The sequence below is a fragment of the Ictalurus punctatus genome, chromosome 10, assembly GCF_001660625.3.
Source record: "Ictalurus punctatus breed USDA103 chromosome 10, Coco_2.0, whole genome shotgun sequence".
NCBI classification, from domain to species: Eukaryota; Metazoa; Chordata; class Actinopteri; order Siluriformes; family Ictaluridae; genus Ictalurus; species Ictalurus punctatus.
The window spans coordinates 20,263,262-20,290,294 of NC_030425.2; the positions used below are offsets into that span (position 1 = coordinate 20,263,262).

Below are 27,033 nucleotides of genomic sequence, written 5' to 3' on the forward strand. Positions count from 1 at the left end.
TTTGTGTAAATTATGACATATAATCCTATTACATATAACATTTAACATATAACACATGAAAAGTTCAAGGGGGTGAATATTTATGCAAGGCACATAAGGTATTGGCACATAAAAGGGGTTTTGTTTCTTATTCCTGCCATGTTGGGCAAAAAAACCAAAATATTTGATCTCATGCTCAAAGATTAGTGGAGCACAAATGACCAAAGTAGCATATGATAGTGAGGGTATGAGGCAGAGAGAGAAAGATAGTGAAAGAGAGAGATAGTGAGAGAAAGGACAAAGAAAGACAAGTTTAATGTCAGATCTAACATCTAATTTCTGATAATAAGTTTCATTTTCATAGACTCTACAATACTCAAGTGTCCTTTCTAAAATTCCTAATCTTTGGCATTACGAATCTATCATGATTTCCGTGTCAATAAAGCAAGCTGGGAGAGAGAGAGAGAGAGAGAGAGAGAGAGAGAGAGAGAGAGAGAGAGAGAGAGAGAGAGAGAGAAACTTAGAGGTAAACAAGAGACGTACCAGCCTGAATAATGGGCAGAAAAACTCCGAGAAGTACAAGCCAGATCTTCATTTTTCAGTGCTGTCAGTGGAGTTCGGCCAGACAAAGTTTCAAGGCACCTGCAAAAAGAGACATCAATAAATCATTCTGGGCCACACCGAGCAGGCTGAGTTAGTACACAATGTGTGTTTGCTGGTTTGGGTGTGTGTCCCTATGTAAAAGGTGTGGAATCTGATTCAGATCAAAATGAGATTCCAATGGATTTTACTTCTGAGGGATTTGAATCAGGAATCGCTCACATTGACATACATAACCCAACATGATAAACAGACAGACTTAAACATACATACATATATAGATCAAAGAACTTTGCAAGCGGAGAGTATGAGTAGTGCATTTGGTTAATTATGGTTATGTAAAGAGTTACATAACACATACATACATAGACACTGCATGAAGCAGATGTAGCCTGCACTCCTGTTACTGCTATTAAAGATTTTACCTATGCCAGCCCAGTGCAAAACTACAAAAAACAAACAATTCAGATAACAAACATATCTTGGCTAAGCCACATTTGTGTAAATTTTTCATAAAACTATGTCTTGAACTTTGCTGACACTATCATCATAATATTTAATACAAACAAATACTGTAATTGTTGAACTTTAATAAGTATAGTAAATATAAGTAAGTGACATTTGATTAATTTTATTATATGTTTTTTATTTTCATATCATTTATAGGTTGAACTAATTTGTACTTGTCTTTAAACTTGTAATTTAATTCCATATTTTGTTTTGTTTTTTAATTGCAGAATATCCAGCTGAGGGGTGGGGGTGCTGTTAAATTTAAACTTTAACCCTTTCATGCAAAAAATATTTATATGAATATTAATTCAGATTCTTTAGATATTGTCTTAAAAACCATCTCGGATCATGTCGCACTTTAACTGAACACAGTACAATTGATTTATGCAACTTTTAACTTGTAAATATTTTTTTAACTATATTGATTTTCCCCTACATTTCAATATTATGGCCTATTTTGCATAAATTATGACATATAATAAGTTGTAAAATAATAACAATGATAATAAAATATAAATTATGACATGAAATATGACATAATAAAATATTTAAAAAATAATATATCTATATATATATATATATATGCATATACACACATTTATACGCATATATAGATTCTTCAGATATTGTCTTAAAAAACTTTAAACTGAAATGTGATTCTGTTACATGAAATATATATATATATATATATATATATATATATATATATATATATATATATATATATATATATATATATATATATATATCAAATAATAAAAAGTAAAAGGATTGTCCATGAGGCTAAAACAGTATGCCTGAAATAATGGGGGGAAAAAATCAGTCTTGTATTATAATACCCCAAATGCTTAACATTGAGGTCTAAAGTATGTAATGCTGAAGACCAAATTTTATAAAATATCATTTCTGAACATATAAAATTAACAAAATACAGAATTAATTTACAAAATACAAATGACAATCAGTTTAAGACTGATGCATGATGCAACAAGGTTATTAAAAAACAATAGTTTGAAACAAACTAACAAACAAACTACATTTTTAAAAAGTCAGAGTCTGGAAGTTTTTCATTACTGATTTTTTTTTTTTTTTTTTTTTTTTAACTTTCATGTAGAAAGTTATTAGAGAGTGAAAACAACTAGCCTAGAGATCCACAGATGTTTATATTAATTTACAGTAATGCTCAAGTGATCTGGAGGTGATTTTACATCTTATATTTTCTTCAAATATAAAAAAGAGCCTTAAATCAACTGTCCATAAGCATTAAAGGGTTAATGTAAAGGTGGCAATTAGAGGTAAATTCACTCATGATGTGGCATACACATGGCTAAAGTACTTTAAAGATGTTTTTTTCCAAAATAAAAGTGACTTGTGCTCCTTCTATTCTTTTGAAAATGCAGTTCCTTCAAGGTTCCTCTGACACTTTTCATCTTTTGGTCCTCATTATTTGATATTCTGCAGTGATGTTTCTAATCTGATATGTTCCTCCTGTCTGTGCACACAGTAATGTGTCATGTCTATTATCTCAACTCCTTAATGCTGTGCTGAAAATCTATCTTCTTTCAACATATTTGGGTTCATTATTCTGATCTTGGGTGCTTGTATTTTCCACAGATATGTAAATTACATTTTTATGTCCGTTGGATGTTTAAAATTCCAGAATTATGAGTTTAAATGCATTGCAAAGTGATGTCTGTGGAAAAAGCATGTGGCAAATGGCATGTTGAACAGACTGATATGATACAAACCTTTTGTTTATATAATAAACCCACATACTGAGATGCTTTCAAAACAGTTTTTATTTTATTTTACATAAGTAGATCTTGGATATGTGCTATGAAGAGGCTGTATCAGCTTTGCAGAGTAAAATTTGACAATTTATTACTTCAGCTAAACAAACTAAAGTAGATGCTCAGTCATTTTAACAACAACTGACAGACTTGTTTTGTTGTGAGTGCGGTCTGTGTTACACTTCAAGTAAGTGTCGGTAGTTTGAGGCAAAGCACCTGTTTTTAAAAATGCAGGAGAAAATCATTGTCCCAGATAATTTATCATCAGCTAAAAATTATACTACAGTTGCAGGGTTCAAGCTAGCGGTTAGTTCAGATTTGTTCTCTTCGACTTGTAATCTTTTTGGAAACTAGCTTAGCGCACAGCACAAATACGGTCTCAAACACCTGATACATGCAATTCACTGCATATATCAGACTCCTCAGTTCAAGCCTATGCATTGAGAAAATGCACAGATTTTTACATTACTCAAAGGAAACAAGCACTTCATATGCAGTATATAGGAGGTGCATTTCATCAGGTCAAACTACATCTGAAATATAAGACTAGCCTCAGGTCAAGACTTAAGGGATGGAGCTCCCAACTGGCTCTTCGGTCTAGAGGTGTGCGTTGGGACTCTTCTCCCGTGAGACCTAGCAAAAAAAGTTGTGGGAATGAGCTTTTTTATTATTATTATGCAGGCAAAGAGATATGAAGCTTGTGCTTTCATTCATTCATTATCAGCTACAGCTTTCCTCTGGGAGTGGACAGGACTGCTCAGAAATCCTTCAGAATTGGGTGGGAATGGGAGGAGAAAAACATCTTGCACATATCTCTACTACTGTCTATGTGTTCACATTCTTTTCAAAACTCTGACTTCTCAAATCTTATCTGTGGCATGGATTTGCTATTCAAGAATGCTGGGAGGCCAAGAGCCTGACTAGATCTGGTGGGACGCAAGAACAAGACGTTGCCTTGTTGATCAGAGCAACTGATAGCTCTGTGGATGCCTGTTGGCTCATGTATAAGGAATAGGGCAGTATCCCTATGAAGGCAGTTGCATAAGCTGAAAGATGCAGTGGTGTCACATATCTTGGAAGACGTATGTCCCATATATGTCATTTTTGTGCAATAGTGATGAAGTGGAAAGTGGCTATGAGGTTACAGGAGGTTATAAAACAATTCCAGTTGCTCACAGTGAGTCCTGGCTTTGCTGGTATGTATATACACAGTGACGTACAAAAGTCTGAGACGACATTGACAATCTTTTGGACCCCACTGTACGTGTATTTGTATGTGCAGGTATGAAAAAGTGGAGACTGGAGACTTGGGAGGCTTGGAGAGTTTATTTTGGATCACCCATGCTTAGTTATTGGACAAGCAGAAACCAGCGGGTGCTGGTGGATTTCTTCCTACAGGACAGCTGATGTCCAGTTGGGTCACACAAACCAGGTCTGTCTCACAATCAGATCAGAGCTGTGGGGCAAATAAATGAAGACAAATTTTAGAGCAGACAAAGCAGCAATCACCATTACCACCACTGCAACAAATTCCACACATATCAACAGTTCACTCCTCTGTCATACTTTCTCTCTCTCTCTCTCTCACACGCACATGATTACAAAACTATGTGGATGCACTCAAAAGGCCAGAGCAGGCAAAACAGAAGTGAAAGTGTAGACAGTATTAGAGTGCACATTTACATTTGCTTTGCAGGTAAATGGATGACAAGATTTTGCTCTATGCTTATGCATGTCAATGAGTGATAACACCCCAGCCCCCACCCCGATCACCTGCTGTTCAAATATATACGGAAAGCCCCCATCAGATGGCTAAGCTTGTGCCCAGGCTTATGGTACTCCTGAAAATCATGAAGATTGAAAGAAAATCCCATTGTTGGGTTTGCTAATACACAGACTGATTTCCCCTGAGCCAAATACCTGTAGAGGACACACACACACATACTGCGGTAAGACAGATTTTTTTTTATCAGCAAATTAAAAAATGCAGGAGCAGAAGAGTGCATGCTGATTTGTAGCCCATTTGTTTCAGACGTGTGTCGATACTCTGTTTATGACACACTCATCAGTTTTAACGCTCATTTGCATACAGAATAGTGTGATGGTACAAATTCCATTAATAACAAGACTGTTTAGAGGTATTTCAATGCTTCTGGTTTGATCTGCGCAAAAATCGATAGGCGTGTGGTTTATTTCTTTGGTTTTGCTTGGAGCTTCAACTTTAATATTGCAAGCTAGAAAGGGAAGCTTATATCTTCCAGCTTAACATTGGGCAAACCGCATATGTAAATTATCACACTCGTTTCAAACCACATCAGGGTTGTTGAGAAAATGTCTTTCTTCCACCGCATATTGATTGGTATCACACTGCATGGGTACCAGATTTTGGTTGGTGTTGCAGATGGAATTTTACATTACAAGTAATTTAGATGAGAGCTCCTGAGCGGTGTAATAGAAAAGTGTTCACCCTTGTCATCGGGCGATTGCAGATTAGAATCCTGATGATGCCACAGCCATCTATGGCCAGGAGTCCAAGAGAGCAAAATTGGCCACGCTCTTTTGATGATGGAAGAGATGGCATTAGTCTTTCCCCTGTCAATTGGAGCGACACTGGTCAATCATGGGCTTCATGAATGTAGATGATGGCACTTTCTTCCAAGTGTGTTCAGGTGTGATTCAGCATGAACAGCAGATCCAACAAATTCTGTAGCTGCATTCATGTGTCTCACATGAGGATGCATATATAGTCATATCTTGATCCTCCCTGGTTGGTTGCTGACCAAATGACCAAATTAGAGAGAAGATTGTGGGGCTGGTGATGATTCAGATGATTTTACAGTTACATTTATTCTCATAGTTCCAGTGCAAAACTAAAACACAAACTTCAAACATGTCTTGGCTGATTCCCTACATTTAGGTAAATGGAAACATATTTCATTGCTGGCTGAACCATTTCTTTAAATTAGCTAGCTAAATTAGAGATGTGACCTGACTGGCAATGTCACTGTAGACTCTTTATTATAGACTATCGCACACTTTTATATTATTACAGACAGCTCTGTGTGAATCCACTAGGCCTGGAAGTCACTCTGCCTGAGCAATACGTCACCCCATGAGGAGCAGAAGCAGTGCGATAACGGCCCGGCTCTTGGGATTTGGCTTTGCTATGCTATCTCTCTTTAAGCTCAATATCTCTGACATAGCTGACTATCTTCTCAGAGAAACCGTTGACCCGCACTGCTCTCTACTATCCAGCCTGATAGGCCATTTCCATATCCTCCCTTAAAGCTCACTACGCTCTATCAGCATCTGCGAGTACACAGACACTCTTAAGTGCATCCTGTGTATTCAAATGCATTGCAAGTACCATTAAATTTCTTAATAAACCATGCAAGGCTGAATGTAAATTAGTAATAATGTGTAGCAAATCAAAGCAAGAATTGTCATAGGATTCTGAAATCTCATTTTGGTTTGGGTGAAAAACTGCTAATTTTATTTGAATTAGACAAAAGTCAAGAAGGGACAGCCTTCATTATATTTCTGTTCTGTTCTTTGGAGATACAGAGAGAAAATTGATGTTTTCCTAGATTCACTGTTGAAGAATTTTTTTAAATAAATAAATACAGTTTAAGTTTTAAACATTATGGACTAAATGGCACAACAATCATGAACTGACCCTAATTGATCACCCTAATAATTAGTTACCTCATTGTTTTCTATCACAGTCTTAGAAGTCCCCTTCTGACCAACTTCCATCTTTATCTCAATTAAATATTTTTTCAAATATTACTTTAATCAACAGCAAAATTATATATAATGGGCTGTCTCTGGATATATAATTTAAGATGACCTCCTGGTTATGCAATGCTTCCCTTTTATAGCTCTTTTAAAGTGGAAGAGTATATTTTAAGCACACACGTGTTTTATAGGACCTCAACCAGCAATTATAAAGAACTTTATTAACCCAAAAAGCCAGTAAAAGCATAAGGAGCCACAGCACTTTCATATGGACGTCACCCCAATGGAAGGAAAATGCTAGTTGTTTTATATTCTTTCCTCATCCTGAGCCGCTGTATTCAGTTCCTCATCTGATCATGATCACTACAGCTGACATGACCGAATAAACAGCGAGACATTCCAAAGACACATGCTGACTAAAACAACTTAATTAATACATAAATACAGAGCGAGACTATGACACCATATCATTAGGAAAAGCTATAAAAGAGCGAGGCAGATGAATGGTTTGGCAGGTTATAACCCCTCTACACGGGAAATCCGACAGAGGGGTGTGGAGGAAAAACAGGAGCCTTTGGAATGTTCCATATGTCAAAAATGAAAGCTGCCGTAGAGAAAGTTGCTGATTTGTCAGAACTGTGCAAAACATGCACTCTTAACTGCTTCCATGTGACTTTTTGGCAACAGCAGCATCTCACAAGGCACAACCAAACCTCTTGCTTTAACCTCCTGTTTATTGCTCATGACTCAAGAGGTCTGCAGCAGTGTCAAAGTCTGAGTGGCCTGCTAAAAAATGCTATTAGTACTCAAAAACTAGCATGGCTCTACTATTCAAGAATGCAAGAATGAGACAAATGCATTTTTAGCTACAAAAATGACAGAATGCCAGTAATTCAATTTGTATGTTCCTCTGTGTGTTGTGTTGTCCTTACTACTTTGAGTCAATATGAACACTGTTTTGCACATCCTCATTTTGCCAAATCACAACTTGCCTTTCACGTGATGTATCGATTAGCATGAAATACTGGCTTTCTATAATATTAGCTAGGCTAGTCATCTACCTATTCACACTCTGCACCAATATAAGCCAGTCAACCTGGCTAATGTTAACATTACCTCTCCAGATAAACAATAAATAGCTATCCATATTCGCCAGAAAGCTGTCTAGCATTAGGCTAACAACCCTATTGTATAATTAAGATGCTGCAGTCAAGTTAAACTTTAGCTCTGCCTGTTGATTCAGAGACACCAGTCTAAACTGTTGTGTGCAGTGGACTGTTGTTCACTATGCTATATGACCAAGTTGAAACCATAAAGCCTGTGCCTTAGAGAGCCACGAGTGATTCTGGATTCAGTATGGAAATAGTGAACGTGTCCTCCAGAGGCCATTGAGGAACCCGAGCCCTCAGACACTTCTGTTGTAAGTACAGCTATTTTTACAGCTATTTTTATATACAGCTGATCCAAGCCAAGAATGGAACATGGCGGAGTGCTGACAGAGGCATTCAGATTGAGCTCGCTAACACAGCACATCATATAACCTTCAAACTCCAACATCTACAAAGGTCATATTTTACTGCTACTGCTACGTAATCTCTAGATGAGAAGCTGGACCTTTCTTATCCAAATTGTCAAAATGTTGTGACTCACTCTGTGTCCTTCAACTTACTGTTCTACTGACTAAATTGGAAATGGATCTAGAAGATTTACTATTTACTATTTACAAACTATTCCCTTCACCCTTTATCACACGTCTCCTATTACTGTATCTTACTTTTTTACCATGCCATGTGGTACACACTCGCCAGTCACTATAACAGGAAAACCTATCCACCTGCTGACACATGCAGTTATTCGATCAGTCAATCGCATCACATCGAATTAAAAACAGCTCTGTATTTCAACTGAATAGCTTTATTTAATTATAACATCCGATCAATGATTACATACTCAGAGTTTCTCAGAAGAGATGCATTTTTCTAATAATATTTTTATAACAAATTAAGATTCCTTTAACTATCATTTTCTGCATTAGTTATCATTAAGAAATGATAAATGATAAGAATTAGAGAATAGACCATCAGTTTTAATAAAAGCATCAAATTAAGTGAATGCATGTATTAAATGATTGTTTAGATGTTAAAATACAAAATACACCTGTATTGTGTATAAATAATTCCAATAATTACATTAGAGCGTGTAATGTTGGTAACTAACTGAACTCTAATTTCCGGGTGTAAATATTGGAACTTGTTATTCAATTTCAGAATTTTGCATGTTAACATCAGCAAGTTTATTAAGACGTTGGTCTTTGTGGGATTCATTTTACTCACTGATGGGATGTAAATGGTTAATGCATGTGTTAATTTGTTTAAAAAAAATAAAAATTAATATAACTATAATCCCACCTCCACCCTGTGTGCACAGAGTTTGCAAGTTCTCCCCGTGTTTCAGGGGTTTCCTCTGGGTACTCTGGTTTCCTCCCCCAGTCCAAAGACATGAATCGTACGTAATTTTAAAGCTACTGATATTTAAAGCTACTGACATGTTTCTTATGAAACTTCTGTAGTTAACATTAAAACAGAATGGGAAACTCACTTAATTATGCCATATATCAATGTGAAATATTTCCACAAGTTATAGAAAATGCTTAAATATGACCACATATAAGCAGGGCGAGTATATGTCTCAGCAGCAAAGATTCTAACCATCCATGTTAGTCAGGTGGAAAACAGTTGAGATACTTGAGAAAATACCTTCTCAATCAGGCATGAAGAGCAGAGACAGGATTCTGACAGTCTCTGGAAAGTTCAGATATGAGATAAGAAAGTTGAAAAAGAATGTGCAGAATGTGTGCAGGCTACTGGGTGAACTCTCAAGACCTTGAAAAGAAGCTCAGAGGCAATTAATTGAGCCTACACAGATTGACTTACACTTGAGACCACTCCAGGCATTGCTTACATTGTTTTGGCTTACACTCTTTTCGTGTTTCAGTGTGTTATGGAACAAAAGGGTGTACAGGAAAGGGAGAAAAGGGAGCAGGTTGTTTTAAATACCATACATGCTGCCTCAACTCCTCCATGAAGCAGCAGGCCAGCCAGCAAAAAGAATTTATTTATTTTTTATCCCAAACGCAACAGATGGTGCTTGCACAGATAAGAATATGAGCCAGGAATAGTGGATTAAAGAGAAGCTTTGTCAGGATAGCAAGCACAATGCTGAATTTCAAAATAATATAAGTTTCAAGCTCTTATAGAAAGGAAAAAACAGCAGCACAATCCCTCGTTCTCTTTGAAAGTAGCAGTGTGTTTATCACAAAGCACTTTTCCTAAAAGGGCTAAGGCTGCCAGCTTTATTATAAATTTAATTAACTTAAAGGTGGGCTATGACAAAAAAGTAAAACAGTTAAAAAGAACATGCCAAAGGCTGAGCTTTTTATATTGAAGTATATGGTTTTTCAAGTTTTTCAAAAGGTTTTTCAATCACAGTTTGACAGGGTTCAATGGACAGTGAGAACAGCCTGGGGCATGTTTGTACAGACCACCTGCACGTTCCCATAACACCTGGACCAACACACATCTCAAAGGAACATGAGCTGCTTTCTACAACTTGATCTCAGGCAAAAAAAAAAAAAAAAAAAAAAAAAAAAAGGGACTGATTTTGTTGTACTTCATCTGAATAAAGCTGATTGCTCAGAGCCAACCCTGCCTCTGAACCTAAACAAAGATATGAATACATAACTTTTGACTAGAGTTTGCTTGTATGAAAATGTCTTGTGAATTAAAGTTTTCCTTTCATATAGATGATAGATCTGATATATATCTACTTTGAGCATACACAGTTAACGGTGTATACTTACTGATTCAAATTGGTACACTGATTTCAATATTTATGATACAGATGTAAAAGATTCTAAATCCCACTAAGCCCCAGTAAGAAGATGTCACTCTGTGCCTGTCAGTACCAGTATGTTGGTGTGGCCACTTTCAAGGATGCATTATTTTTCCAAACATAGTCATCAAAATACACACAATGGGCCCATTGTAATGCAAAAACAAATAAACAAACAAACAAACAAACAAACAAAAGATCAAAACCAGTTATTTTTTTCATGTAAATATACGCTGATATAAGAAATATTCTATGATCTATTTTTTCTTTTTTCTGAAATTCACAATAGATTAGTAGATATAAAGAGTACATGTGTTCATTTAAATTTTATTATATAAATTAAATTATATAAAATAATATAACGGAAACATGATCAAGTCTCATCATAGCATATAGGCAACATTCATTTAAATTTTATTATATAAATTAAATTATATAAAATAATATAACAGAAACATGATCAAGTCTCATCATAGCATATAGGCAACATATAAACGCTTCAGAATTGTAAAGCTTTAGAAATCTGCATGTCATATTTTTAAAAAATTTATATTAGAGGTATGTGCATGGCTTATTTTTTTTAATCCCACTCCTTGAGGAAATCTGACCAATTGGCCAGAAATTTTAGTCAATCACACCCACACCCACAATCTTGAACAATCCTGACCTCTCAAACAGAAACCTTGCCCATTCCCCTCCTCTTCTACAGAAACCAGTCCCACAGAACATTTGATAAATCCTGCAGAGACTATCTTGACCAGTCCCACCTACTCCTGAAGAAAGTTTGATCAGTCTCGCCCACTCTGACATACACTCTTGGCCAATCCTGTCCTCTCCCACATATACTTTGACCAATCCCAAATGATCCTGCAGATTGTTTGAGCAATCCCACCCATTCCAACAGACACTCTTGACCAATACCACCTGATCTCACAGGAAGTTTTATCAATACCACCCACTCCTACAACACTCTTGACCAATCCCACCTGATCCCAGGGTAAGTTTGACCAATCCCACAATTCCCATAGGTACTCCTGACCAAATCCTGCCCTCTCATGGAGAAACTTTGACAAATCCCAGCCGTTCTCTCAGAAACTTCTACCAATCCCACAAAAGGTTTGAAAAAAAGCCCAATCTTGTCCATCAGCTAGTTGTGCCTGAACTTGCTCACAATATGGTCTACTGAAATTTGTTGGTCATATTTCCAAAAAATATTAATAAATTATTAATTTATACTACAGAAACCCTGACTATAAATGAAGGCCAATTTACATAGATGTGTTGAACATGTCATTATTTATTAACACTCCCCCGTTAATAAATGTGGCTTTTATTTTCTATTTTTTTGGCTCCTGTGGGATCCCAGTCTTGATGCACATCTATACATAATAGCATCATTATATGCACATACAAGAGGTGTAATCTTCTCCGAGTCTGATTGTGGTCATTTTTTCCCATCATAGGTTATAAAGGAACTAATGCCTTTTGGCATTTCTAGATTCAGTATCTATGAGCCATTGGATAAGTTGACTGGTCACACATTTTGCTGCATATTTTGTTATTGCCTGTACTAGTCATCACAATTGCATTGCTATACATGATTCATATCAGGGCCAAATAAATACAATTGCTTAAATCCTGCAACATGCAGACAGCTTTGAAGTAGAGAATTAGTGAAGTTGTTGACTATCTCTTCTCTTTCTGCTTGAAAAGACCTACGTGCTTCTTGCAATGAGGGCAGAAATTAGATGAGGAGAAGCCGAAAGGAAGAAAAAAAAGCCAGATGCATTTGCACAAAAATACCTTTCCCACATAGTGTACATTCTTCACTGTCCTGGCAAAACCCACAGATTCACCTCATAAAGGTACATTTAACAGAAGCACTCACCCTTCTCACACACACACACACACACACACACACACACACACACATACACAAAGCCTGAATGCAAACAGACCATATACAAAGACTGACACTAAAGCCCACTTGATCACACATATGTAGGCACTCTCATTCTTCCTGACATTGGGCTTTCTCACACAAGCGCGTGCACACAGTGTGATATTCTTTGCAGACTTTTATACCTGTCAACTCAGCTACAGGCAGCGACTTTTATTTCTATCACCATCAAGAACTGATTTGTAACCTCTTTCCCCTTTGCAGAACAGAGGATTGGTTTATCTGTGAGAGGAAGAAAGTTTTTTTTTTTCAACCACCTTCCCTACTTTAATCTCACACCATGAGGAAACGTGCAGATGGAAACCTGTGAGAAAACTGTCAGCAAACGGCCCTCATTATGAAAAAGTCCCTTCAGCAGTAAAAGTTCAGCCTCAAAGTAGACGATGAAAGAATGAGAAATTAGAGTGATGAAATGTAAAAGGCAAGGATGAAACCCCACTGCTCCAAAATCATAAGCTGGTTTCAGAACAAAAAATATGCACAAATGAGTTGTTTGAATTTACACCACAACTGCAAATTTAATACCAGTGAAAGTGCAGTGATGAAACTGAGACATTCATGTAATTGATGCAAATCCCATTAAAATGGTGTAAGAGGGCTTGATGAATGCATTTTGACAGATGTCACAAATCAAAGGAAAATAATAAATCGCACTGTTCCGCTCATTTCAACGGAATAGTTCAGGTTCTCTTCATCAATTTGTACAAGTTTATTATATTGAGATTTAACTTTGCTAACTTTTGCACCACAACCAAAGATGCTACAGAAACTGTTAATGTCGCATTGCTAAAGTCTCTCAGCTCTCAGCAGCTTTTACAAGATAACCATCTTCAGTTACAGAAATAAAGAATTTTGGATGTTGCACTCCAATTTTCAGAATGCAGTATAGCTATACAACACAGTTGAGCTGAATTATAGCAGAAACTCAGCTCAGCTAGTCTCAGAAAAATGCACTGGCAGCCATTTTACATTTTCCAACCTTATCTGCTAAGCAGAGTGTACAGATGAGGAATTTAGAGAACTGGACAGACTAAAGGATTAAAGAACCTATGCATCTATCACTTTACATACCATCTGTCTCTTTACATACCTCTTTATATATAGCCAGAGTCATATCTCCATGCAGTTCTTGCCTGGTTTCCCACTGAAGCTAAGCAGGGTTAAGCCTGGCCAGTACCTGGATGGCAGACCTCCTGGGGAATACTAAGGTTGCTGCTGGAAGTGGTATTAGTGAGGTCAGCAGGGGGTGCTCACCCTGTGGCCTGTGTGGGACCTAATTCCATAGTATAGGATAGTGACAGGGACAATATACTGTAAAAACAGCACAGTCATTAAAAATCCAAGGAGCCTTCTAGTAAAAGAGTAGGGGTATAACCCAGTGTCCTGGCAAAATTCCCCCATTCTCTATAATAGCCCCCTAATAATCTCCATCCCTGAATTGGCTATATAACACTCCTCTCCTCTCCACTGGTGTGTGTTGGGCTTTCTGGTGCACTATGGCTGCGGTCGAATCATCCAGGTGGATGCTACACACCAGTGGTACCCCCCCATAATACTATGTAAAGTTCTCTCACCAACTTGTCAATGAAAGATGGCAAACCAAAGAAGTATAACCAGACATTAATAAAAAGAAATCATTTTTACCACTGAATATCACATATTTTTTAGATTAATAGTGCTCAGTCTGTGAACCAGTTTCACAATGTATTTATTGATAGAGAATTCAAAGCCCTTCCGTAAGTTGCTCTGGATAAGAATGCCTGCCAAATGTCATAAAAGTAAATGGAAACATATTGATTATAAATATGTTCAGATTTCTAATACTCACATTGTTCAGGATGGATTTTAGTTCTCTACTGCATTGTTGTCTTAATCATTAGGTAGACAGAAACAGACAGAGTGTGGCTTAGGTGGGTATGTAATTGTCATGGTTATTAGGAAAAGAGTGAGTCAAATAACCTGGCCATGAGGTTAGGGGAAAAAATCTTTATGTAGAGCCATGATGTACAGTATTCTGCTGATTTAAACAGCAAACAAAACAATGATTCAGCTAGTACATACAACCAACTTACCACGATTTTACTGAGATTCGCCTATGGGATCTAAAAGACAAACATTATATAAATTTCTCATTCTGCAATTGCTTATAAAATTGTAGAAATTAAACTGGTGCAGGGCAGACAGGATAGTCACAGTCCCGAGACACTGCTGCATGAAGTACAAGATTGCCACAGGATAGTCCATAGGCATTTCAAAGACGGCTGCAGGACACCCATTGGAATTCAGTAAAATTGCCACAGGATATTGCTGAGAGCGACTGAGCAACTGCTGAGCAACACCACTGGAGCTCTTGTTTAGTGCTACATGACAATAGCGTCAATACAGTACAGAATTTTTATTCAGTTCTCAACTGCATTGTTGCCTATCACGAAATTCAACCTCTTTAGAGAGAATGGCTGTTCCCATGTCACGTCATGATGGTTTTGTGTTGGGTTCTCCGTGTGCTCCTGTTCTGTGCTGCATGCCTTTGTTTCTGTTTGGTCCGGTCTCCACCCTGTCGTGTCTTTGTTGGTCCAACCCCTACTTTATTCACCTGTCCTGTAGTTCTTGTTTAGTTTGCTTTTTCTTTATATTCTCTGTGTTCATTGTTTGTCATAGTCTTATCATGCTTTTTTCCCCTCTTGTTAAATCAGATCCTTGATTTCCATGTTTCCTAGTTCTGTATTCTCCTGGCTTAGACTCTTGTCTGTTTTCCTAGTTTCTGATTATGGATACTCCTTGTTTGTGTTTTGACCCCTGCTTTGATTTGGATCACGATCCTTGGATTTACCCCCAATAAAACCTATACACGGTTTACACACTTGCATCCTGTCTCTACTCGCTGTGCATTACAATGTCTGAATCATTAGTAAGACAGAAACAGAGAGAGGAAAAATAGGCCAGAGAGGAATCCTAGCTTAGATGTTGCCAATGCTTTCTTAAGAGTTTGGTTTATGTGGAGATGTGAATGTCATGGTCATTAGTGAAAGAACGAATCAAGTCAAATAACAGCAAGCAAGCCTGGCCATGATATTAAAAAAATATATTAAAATGTACTTACTATATGACTAATAAAGGAAATATATTTCATATAAAATTACACTTTCAACAAATAGCTAGTATATGACATCATACAGACAAACTCCATACATATACAGCTTATTGTGTTTCAGTAAGAATAAAACAAAATTGTTGGCCTGAGAAAAGAGGTTTTCTATTAATAACTGGGTCAATGCACACATTTAAATTATCCTCAAAAGGAAACTAGCAAGCAGTGACTTCATAGGATTGAGTTTAAAATTGTGACAGTGACTCATAGCTCACGGGTCATTCAAGAGTCTTCCACACAGGATCCCTTAATGAACGCATTTGAAAGGAATTCATGACACATAAAAGAACTTGGATGTGTGTATGATAGAAGCATTACTGGCCCAAAAAAATTTCACACACACACACACACACACACACACACACACACATTTGGACCAGGGAGGCACGGTGGCTTAGTGGTTAGCATGTTTGCGTCAGACCTGCAGGGTTATGGGTTCGATTCCTACTGCGGCCCTGTGGGTGCGGAGTTTGCATGGGCTCCCCATGCTTCGGGGGTTTCCTCCAGGTATTCCAGTTTCCTCCCCCAGGCCAAAGACATACATTGCAAGCTGATTGGCATGTCCAAATTTGTCCGTAGTGTATGAATCTGTATGTGATGGATTGGCAGCCCATACATGGTGTCCCCTGCCCTGTGCCCCAAGTCCCCTGGGATAGGCTCCAAGCTCTCCACAAGCCAGTAAGGATAAGTGGTACAGAAAATGGATGGATGGACAATTGGGCCAACAATCTTCCTCCGGGTACTCCAGTTTCCTCCCCCAGTCCAAAGACATGTGTTGTAGGCTGACTGGTATATCTAAATTGTCTATAGTGTGTGACAGTGTGTGGGATGGCCTTCCAATGGTCTGGCACCCCATCCAGGTTGTCACCCGCCTTATGCCCCGAGTCCCCTAGGACACCCGTGACTCTATGTAGGATAAGTGGTACATAAAATAGATAGATGCATGGATAAATGTATCTGTACTTTCTAAGTGAAATTATTCAATACAAAATAATTTGAAGCCGTGATATTATGCAATGCCATGCCATGTCTCCATTATTCAGACTGACAAAGAGGCCAGGCATCTTTCACTAGGACTGAGACAAAATTAGCCACACCTCCTCCACAGGCCAGGCATAGAGATGGATGCATGCGTGTCTAAATAAAAGTACACTTTTAAATCAGTGCTGCTGTATATTGTGACCGGTCCACCGTTTTGAATATCATCAAAACAATCATCAATCACCAAAAACTCGTCATAATTAGAGATAATAATTCCACCCTTCTCTTAGCATGGCTTTGTTATTGCAAACATTTCTCCAACACCAGCACACTTGTCATGGTTAGTGATGCCTGATACTTTGTTGAGCCTTACAAGCAATGAAGGCAGTGTATGATAAAAAGCTGGATAAAATCATGCTCATTCAGTGGTGAAGGTCGCTTTCCCCCTGAGGTGCAACTCCGTACCAACGTACAAGGTTATGCTAATCATCTGCCCTAAAGTCAGCAGGATAAAGGACTGGTAAGGATCCTCTGGTAAGAAAGGATCCTCACTCACTAGGGAAACTTGTCTGAAGGAATGATTTTAAACTCCTGTCTTCCTCTTGCTCCCATCTCACATTTAAGAATGCAAAGAATGTTCACTTTGAAAGTAAGTGACAGCATTTGCACATACATATACACATTTGCACGCAGGTAAAATAATCAAGGCCAATGCAATCAGCATGCCATGACTGCCTGCAATCAAATTACAGAGTGATGTACATTCAGTGGCAGGAACAAGCAATCACAAGTGAAACTGTGTCCTTCATTTGTTTGGGCTTGCTATCACCGATGAGAATTTAGCACATGAAGTACTGATTTAGTTATAATGGAAGAACTGGAAACCAATCAAAATCAGACAAGCACAGTGCACATACAACAGGATGTATTTGTGTCTTGATGCTTTTTGCTTTGTTCAAACTCTGGGTCCTAACACGGCTTGACACGCTAACAAATAACTCCAGCAAGCGCCTGATGAATCGCTCCTAATGCACAACACTGATAATAGGCGAACTCCACCATTACAACGAGCTCACCTCATCTCCGCACAAGACAGCCGTTAATGCAAAGGCCTCTCTCCAAATTGTCTCCCATTTACAAGTCTGATACAAGGCATTAAATGGTTGGTTAGATTGCTGTCCTGGTGCAAGTGGAAGATGGAAATTTGGAGCTTACCCATTAATCTACCACTGACACTGACAGGCTTGCTCCTCACAAAGTGCTTCAAGCAGATATCCATGATCTATTATCCATTTTACAGTGAAGCAAGTTGAATAGAGCATAATAAGATAAGTATTGAAGGTATCAACAAGGACATGTTTCAGGGTCAGGTTATGATGGATGATTGACTGAATGCACCAGTGAAAGAGGTGGTATGAAGGGTATAAAGAAAGGATGATACAGTCTGTTGCATAAGTATTCACCTCCTTGAATGCTTCCATATTTTGTATTGTTACAACCTGGAATGGAAATGGACTTAATTGGGATTAAATGTCATGAACCTATACATACTATCCCATAATAATGCACACAGGTGAACTCCATTCAAATTCTCTAGCTAATGCTCTCCATACCCATGTCTATACCCATGACACTTTGATGGATAGTCTCCTGTAGGAAGATCCGTGACTGTACAACATTCTTCTCATTTTTAATAATGTATTTAATTGTGCATGGTGGGAAAAATTTTTTTTCTAGAACTTGCCCTGGATTTGTTTTTATGGCTCCTTGGTCTTCACAATGCTCTTTGTTTAGGTCTGTTCTCTCACAAACATACCTATACAAATCAAACTGTGGGGCCTTCCAGGAACAGATGATTTACATATATTGAGAACACAACACTTTAAATCAAATAATGATCTGACCACTGATGGCAACTGGTTACACACAAACTTATTTAGAGATTTCATTATTATACTCCATTATTATTGGTTATTTTTGATTTAGATTCATGACAGTTATGCCCATATCATTTCCAGTTGTAACACTATAAAATGCAGAAGTGGAATGAATGCAAGGCACAGTATTTATTTAGTTAATTTGTTCACTTTAGAATCCAAAGCTGATGCTTGTTCATGAAACAGGAATCCCACCAAAGCTATAACTTTTATAGGTTTATACCATGTTGCATAATTATTGCAAGTCCACAGGGTATGATGGCCTGCACTCTGCTTCATGCCTCCATCTCACATTGAGCTTACTAGAGCTCAGAAGGAGCAGCAGTAGCCATCAAGCCATAAACAGCAATCCACAGTCCCAAAAGTGAGATGCTCAAGAGTCTCCAACCAGGCATGAAGGTAAGCTGTCTAACAACAGGGTGCTGCTGAGTAAGGCAGAGGGGGAAAAAAACAACTTTAGACTGATGTCTGCACTGATTGCAGCATGCTCCATCTTGCCAAGCGCATCATTCTGCTCTACACACATGTTCCTTCTCACAGTGTCTCATGCTGAATAGCCTTGAATAGCATTCTGTACATTCTGTGCCTCTTGACTCCCCCCTCTCCCGCTTAGAAAAAACTTTCCATGTTATCACATTCCAAGTCAGTCAGCGTTTCAAAGGACAGGTTTTAAATGAAAGATTGTGTGTAAAAACAACAACAACAACGACAACAACAACGGCAACAACAGTAAAAAAATTCTCAGTAAATCAACGTTATGTGGACAAAAAAAATGGTTTCATTTTTCATTCCTCTGAATGCTCTGACTTGTTGGCTGTTGCAGATGTTTTATTGGGATAAGGAGGAGGACTGGTAAATCGTCTGCTAAGACGTGACATTATTTATTTTCAGAATCTTGTTTCAAAGCATGCTTCTATCAGCACCTAAGAAACCATCAGGAAAATCAAAGCTCTTAGCAGGCTGCTGCCTCAAACAAGCAGGTGCTCAAAGTGTAGGCGATAAACTGAGTTTGAGGCCCAACTCACATGAAATAAAAGAACAAAGAGGATTGAGAAAAGAAAGATTGGCCGAAGAGGAGAGAACAGAAACCATACAGCGCTCTAACGACCGATAACACTTAAAACCGGACACCTTTTTTCACTGCAATTAAAAGCTTGAGGTATTGAGCTGCTTACAGCGTTTCTGGCATGTATAATTGCCTATGCATTCCTTTTTCATGCAGTTACTTTTTCTTCTAAGTCACACGAGAACAGGCAGCCTAGCGGATGCCCTGAATTGAGGGTCATTTCATGTGGAGCGATGATGGGCTTCCACTTTCTCCTTATTACATGTACCTTTTCTAAGCTAATCCTTGGTCACTGCGTCCATTCTCCCAATAACGATGAGTGTTTGAAAAGGCCCTGTGGTGCTTAAAAGCTCTGTGAAACTGAGGACTGGCAGGAGTTTGAAGATTAATCCTTTAAAACCTACTCACTTCACTCAACTCGTTTAAGTCATTCTTTGGCAAAGCCATCAAATTCAAATGGTTTTTCAAGACACTGAGATACACTATTGGGCAAAAACACCTGTAAATTGAGGCACTCACATTTCTGGGCGACAGCAGGGCATGAATATCTTGACAAGGGTGCTTATCTTTGATAGTCTGTAATAGCTTCTCCAAGACCTGTTCAGTTTGGGCTTAAAGTACCAAGATCCTAATGGCAATTGGCACATAAAGTTAATGCTTGTCCTTGATGATGAAGGTTACAGTAATAATTTGGTTAATAGTGCAAGTGATGTCTTTCAAATACAGACTGAATTTCTCTTCTTGCTTCTCCCGGGTATGATTTCTCACTTTGAGATTAAAAAAACAAGAAAGTCAGGCAAAAGAAAGAGTCAAAACCTTCCTGTGCAATCAGTCTTATTTGCTACAGCAGTCATATTCAACAAAAATTTCTTAAAGTCTAGTTACATAGAATTCCTTGCTTAAAAAAGGTCCAGATAAGCCACTAACATGACTGAATTGTGGCAGAAGTTACTGTTTAATGTGTAGTCATTAATGTTTATCTTATGGCTACAAATAAGACAATCTGAAGTTGTTATGTTTTATGGTAGTGCTTTATGTTCCCACTTCTGACTAATGCTTTATCCTTTGATATCCTTGCTTTCTCTAGCTTTCTAGATTAGATCAGTTATGTAATACACAGAGAAAATAAACAGATATTTCTTTGTTCATTCATCCGTAAATATTGTTTCATCATCTACTTTCCTAAACAAGCCATCCAATCAGACTGCTAATCAGACCTGAAAGGGTAAACAAAATGAAAAATCTATGAAAATCTGTGAAACCTATCCTTTTCTGAAATAATGTCTCGCTTTAGCTAGTCTCTGGTCCGATGAGCCGCCTTCAGTTAAATAATTTACATACATGCATGTGATTTGAATAAGTTGCAACACAGGTTGTGCTACAAAAGCCAACCTAGTTCATGTTTATCAAAATGGATTTACTGCATTTCAGCCACTGTAATAATTCTGGGTCTGCAACTCAACTCTACAGGTTTGAAATGTACGCAGTTAGCATTACGGTCTGTGCAGCTTTTAGTAAAACTACTAATGTGGAATTGAGTCAATTTGCAAAGTTCAGTCTGTGTCCAACATTTTCAGCTCATGGTTGTAGCCTAGGGCTGAACCGTTTCTCAGGGAGAGCCACCTCATTCATCGACTCCACACATCGACAAGAAGGATAGAAGGGACAAGAGGACTGATCATTTGACACTTTTCAATCCCCAATCAGGTCTCTTTCAGGTCTCAATCAGCTCCACATTAGGGTGCCTTAATTGTCAATCATGTTCACATAAAAGCTGCTCAAAAGCTAAAATGGACCATTTCCACCCAGGTACATCTGTTCATGTTCCTATTATATGAGCTTCCTGAATACACAGTGCCCGGTTTCTTTTCTACTTTCTGTCTGTGAAAATGTGATTAGAAGGGGAAAAAACTGTCTCTCTCACAGAGACCTGTATCGATCATTCCTGCCTGTTAGATTTAAATTTTCCTTTTTCCTTAGTGACCTAAATGGTTATTTTATAAAGAGTTTGGCTACTGGACTGAAAGGTTTCACCAAAGAATTACATTCAGGAGACGTAATGCACTTCATTCCCATCCACCATCTTTAATTTAGCCAAGAATGTGGCATTTCTCAAATGGAACACTTCATTTCAGCCACAGGACGGAGTCCCTGCAATGTCACATGTCCCTGAGGGGGCAAGTGGGTGGATTTATGCGCTGTAAAATCAAGAGAAAATTCACTTAAACTTGTTTGGTATTCAGTTGAAGAACACTGATTCAGAATGACAGTCAAGTGACTGAACAGTTAAACACTGACATGAATGCCAAATCTGAAATGAAAGGCAGGAACTGAAGTGGATTAGAAGATATCACAGGAAACTGTGTACAGATCTGAAGCAGTAAGTAAAAGAAAAATCAGAAAAATAAAAGGGTTTTTGCTCCCTTAATCTTAATCATTTTGTTCTGAGCCAGTGAAGTCTCTTGCTTAAAAGCGAACACTTGTCCATTTCATAATGCTAGGTATAACAAAGGTATATTTATTCATGCATGCATTCATCCTCATTCATACAGACTGAAGTTGAAGTTTTTGCGATTCAACCCAACAACCTAAGAGGCAATCACACACCAGGGCGATAAATCACCTTGTTGGTTAAGACATTTTACAATTTTATTTGTGCCAAACACATTACTTACACAATTTTTTGACATTTCCCATCAAATATGGGTCTCTCTATTCAAGTAGATAAGAGCCTGGTATTGTATGACTGAAAATAACTACGTGTAAGATGGACTTTACTAGAACAACTGTATCTAAAGATGAACAAAACAGGCGGTACATCATTAAAACCTATATCCATAAATAACACAAAAATAATAATTTACTCCTCCCTATAAGCTGCAACACCCTGATTTCTGTCTGCTTGTGAAAATTCAACCTATAAGCCGATTCTCTGTGTAAGCCGTACAGCTGTGCCAGACATTTTTAATTGTGTACTGCCTCTAAAATGGGATTTCAGCCCCTTGTTGGTGCAGTTTAATTTTTCTGTTGTTTAGCATTGCCATACTTCAGCGTTGCATTATTACCCAAGTTCAAACCTTCACTACAGTCCTTATCAGGGTCACATTTCTTTCATCTCGCCAATTTCACCCACATCTTCCTGCCAGCAGGACTTCCACATCATTCAACGTAGTGATAACACATTGCCGTGCAGATGATCATGGAGGAATCTAATCTTAGCTTGTTGACAATTCGTCTGTTGGCAAATTTGCTTCATTACTGTTATTGTTTTGCTCTTTCATAAAGACTCACACCCACACAGCAGCAGTAGGAAATGACAGGCCTGTTTGCACTCATGAAGGCTATTTGCATAGAATATTCATTCTCTGATGCCAACCATCCTCGACAGGGCCATTTGTGTCCCTTTCACATTGAAGCACGAGCTGCAACACAAAAGCTTAATTACTTATTTGTGCAGCCGCCAGACCTGTTATTAACTACACTAAGAAAGAGCACACTTTTCATCTGAGTGGAATAAAAACCAGTGTGAAAAAGCCACTGAAGGACGAGTAATGTTTTTGAGGGCTGTCCCTCGGCCGTTGTTGTATTGTTTTTTTCTGACAGGAATGGATTCAGACATTTAGAAAGCGTGCAAGGAAAAGGAAAGCCGGAAATCTTTTCATTTGTGCCAAACTGCATGAAGCAGAGCTGCACAGTCAGAACTCGAGCAGCGGATCTGACGTGACCCTGACCGGGATAAAACAGTTACTGAAGTGAATGATCAGTCAAGTGGAGCACAGAAGACATTGAATACACATACACATACTGTATGTGCACTATTAACCACAAGCAATGAGGTCCATTTGTGTGTTATTTGTAAAGTTATAACTTTACAAATAACCATAACCAAGCTTATATCGTATGCTGCATGTGTGTTCACAAAATCATAATTCTAACCATTTCACATGGATGTTTTCATAATTATAGCATGATTGGTAATGTACATTTTTACCATGTACCATTTAACATTATGTCCAAGAAACTTGTATTTAAACAGAAACATATAGAGAATGCATGACTGTTTCTGTTGATTAAAAATGCAAAAATGTTCCGATCTTCTAGATGGAAACAGTTAAGGAGCTATGTCCTAACAGGAAACAGGAAGGTATCATATCCTAGGAAAACTGCACCCTAGGAAATAGTCCCACGCTTCCTGGAGAATATACCACCTGTCGTGATCATTGTTTCTTTATGAAGCCGCTTAGAAAATGTGCCAGATACACACCAGTTAGATGCCATCTGTTACTCTGCTCATCACCCAAGCTCATTTTCTTGTTTGCACCTGCGGAGAACACTGTTGCCGAGCTCATGGGTGGCACAATATTGAAAAAAAAAAAGGAATGCGGGTATATTTTGTTATGGTTATTTATATATCTTTCGAAATGATATCATACAGTGCTGCTGATGGTCTGCCAGGCCTGGAAAAGGCTGATTCAGGAATGTGAGCCACATGGAAAATGGAAAACCACTATGATTCTTGGCAGCATCAAACTGTCATATCACTAGTCCCACAGTCACGATATATACACACACACATCCATCCATCCATCCATCCATCCCTCTCTCTCTCTCTCTCTCTCTCTCTCTCTCTCTCTCTCTCTCTCTCTCTCTCTCTCTCTATATATATATATATATATATATATATATATATATATATATATATATATATATGTGTGTATTAGATAGATAGATAGATAGATAGATAGATAGATAGATAGATAGATAGATAGATATGTTTCGCATTAGGTATATGCATGTCATTTAGGTCTCTGACACAAAACCTTGAGCCTTTGAGGGGCCAATGTTACATGTTATTGTGGCATTAACTAAAGTGGGTAGTGTATGGAACCAAGGATACCTACACCATACTGCTGCCTTATCAACCCACAGATATCTGAGAAAATCAGTGAAGCACTTGAAAAAATATAGAACCAAAAAAGTTTCTTTGAAAATCTTGAAGACAGGTGCAAACAAAAATAATAACTGGAGGACCAGGTGGGATTGGTTAAACTGTCTGTAGGTGTGACCTTGTGAAGCACCACTGCAAAACAAAACATGACCACTTCTATTAGTCTTCTTTATTGTCATAAAGTAATCACTAATGCTCAAGCATTAAAAGGCCATTCAGTCATGTTAGTTGCTTTTCCAGACCTTAAGAATCGATTTTATGTAAATGATTTATGATGCTTTATGTTCCTGCCCCTGCCAATTTCTCAGAACATTGTTGAAATGGCTCTTTATCCTTGTGTGCCACTTATCTGAACTGTGCTATACTATCTGACCACAATTCTTGCCAATGGCTTTACAAAGAGACTCGTCGTTTGCAAATTCACCTCTTCCACACGTTCTGCTACTCGCCTCTGGGTCCGCTTCAATGCAGAAAATAGAGGATGCCAATGATTTGACCCAAATAACACCCTAATATCCCTTTTTATTTGGCCTTTTAAAGGTTTAATTGCTCACTTTGATTTATGTGCACACTCCAGCTCCCTGGGATGTAACGCACACAATGGCAGTGGTCATTATGGCCTACAGTCAAAATAAGTGAGAAGGATTTAACCCTTCACATTTTCACACTGGGGTGGTGCAACACACATCAACAACCCATTTACTGTTATAAATTTAATTTCTGGAGCATTTTTGAGAGTGCAGAAATCGTAACATGTGCTACAAGAAGCTGCATGTTCCTCCCTCCTTGTGGGAAAAAGGCTCATTTATTCAAAAACACCAGCAATAATGTTGATGCAAGGTGCTGGCTCAAAGCAGGTGCCAAACTCCATTATGGATTCCAACACACAGCCCACTGCTTCAGGGCCAATTAAAGCACGACCTCTGTGAACTTTTTGGAATCCAGGTAATGAAGAGGATTTAGGGGGTGAAACTAAAGCAAAACTTGTAGCATGGTGTATACTTTTGCATTTACATACCTTCACACCAATTAAAAACTGTATATAGCAAAAAAATATCTATTTGTCAGGTAAGCCCTTCAAATGCAAAAAAGACACACACAAAAAACAATTTGGCTCTCAATTGCTGTCATTTTTTCCCCCGCCATCTCATTCCTCCAGCAAGTTTGCACAAGTATGGTGGCTTCTTAGACTATGCAGAGTAAAGCTTGCAAAACAAATTATGTAATGATTCATCCCCTGGAGAGGAATATCATAAGACGGGCCCAAACTCACCTCCTTCTACCAGGGAACAAATATGCATGCAACAGTTCACAGTGACAGTAGCAAGAGCTAAAATAAGGATGGTATGTTCGTATGTTACCATCAGGCAATCGAACAAGAACTGCTTCAAAGTGAGGCTTGGGGAGAAGGACATTGGCACATAGGAAATAAGGAAATCACCTTTTACGTTGACTAAATGGAACCAGAATGAGTGTAAAATAGGAACAGAGGGCTGTATTTACAACAGCGGGGTACATCGATTTTTACATAAAAGCCCTGACAATGGGATGCAAGTCAATGACACTTTGGCAGACACACAAAGAGGCTCTGTAAATAAATGCTATAAGAGTTTAGGACTTCTCTAGCATCTTCTGCATGACAAAGAGTGATAGAAAAAAAGGCTTCAGAGCATCTCAATCCTGCAACTGTGAGGTCAAAATTCAGGTTTAGATCAGCAATTCATATTATGCCCATGTATTGATCAATCATAGTAAAATAACTGTAAATATAGCAACAAGGTGCATTTCAGGATAATGTGGTGAAAGCAGCAGACATTTGACTCAGCAAAGATATATGGGTTTGATTTCATTTGTTATTTTTGTATTTGAAATTCTGTGAGGGGGAGCAGGTTCAAAACCTGATTCACCCTAAAAGAAATCAATATCTATGTGTTGATGCATTACTGAAGAGAAAGAGAATTGATTTTATATCTCTGAACCACATTAATGCATTATCATTTGAAGACATCTCTCTTTAGGATCTCTGTCATCACCTGCTGAGTTTCAAGCGTATCTATTTTCTGCACATAGGTGAATATTGATCCTGACAGCATCATGGTCATTGCCATGGCAATGGGTTAGACTTTTACAGCAATCGATTTGTCTGTTTTAGAGAGTCATTTGCATCTCCGCTGGTCTTCTCATGTTGCTCTTCTGATCCTTTGCTATAGAATCCAGCTTTATTATTTTTAGAAGAGCTTAATGTGTGGAGATAATCCATCCATCTATCCATCCAGTTTCTGTACCGCTTATCCGACACAGAGTCGCGGGAGAGCCTGGAGCCTATCCCAGGGAACTTAAGGAACAAGGCAGAGGATAGTACGGAAATAATTTGTTTGTGAAAAGTATGGAACAAAATTATAAAGTGATATTGATCCACCCATCCATCCATCTTCTATACCACTTATCCTACATAGAGTCACAGGGAACTCGGGGCACGAGGCAG

At 38.1% G+C, this 27,033-nt stretch overlaps 1 protein-coding gene across 1 annotated transcript in view; it reads right to left on the reverse strand.

Moving 5' to 3' along the window:
• Positions 1-27,033, reverse strand: part of cemip (cell migration inducing hyaluronidase 1) — a 135,284-nt gene that overhangs the window by 77,549 nt on the left and 30,702 nt on the right. Inside the window, exon 2 of the mRNA XM_017478099.3 lies at positions 523-621. Within this exon, the coding sequence (XP_017333588.1) occupies positions 523-574 (52 nt within the window). The 5' untranslated portion in view covers positions 575-621. The remainder of the gene's footprint in view (positions 1-522; positions 622-27,033) is intronic.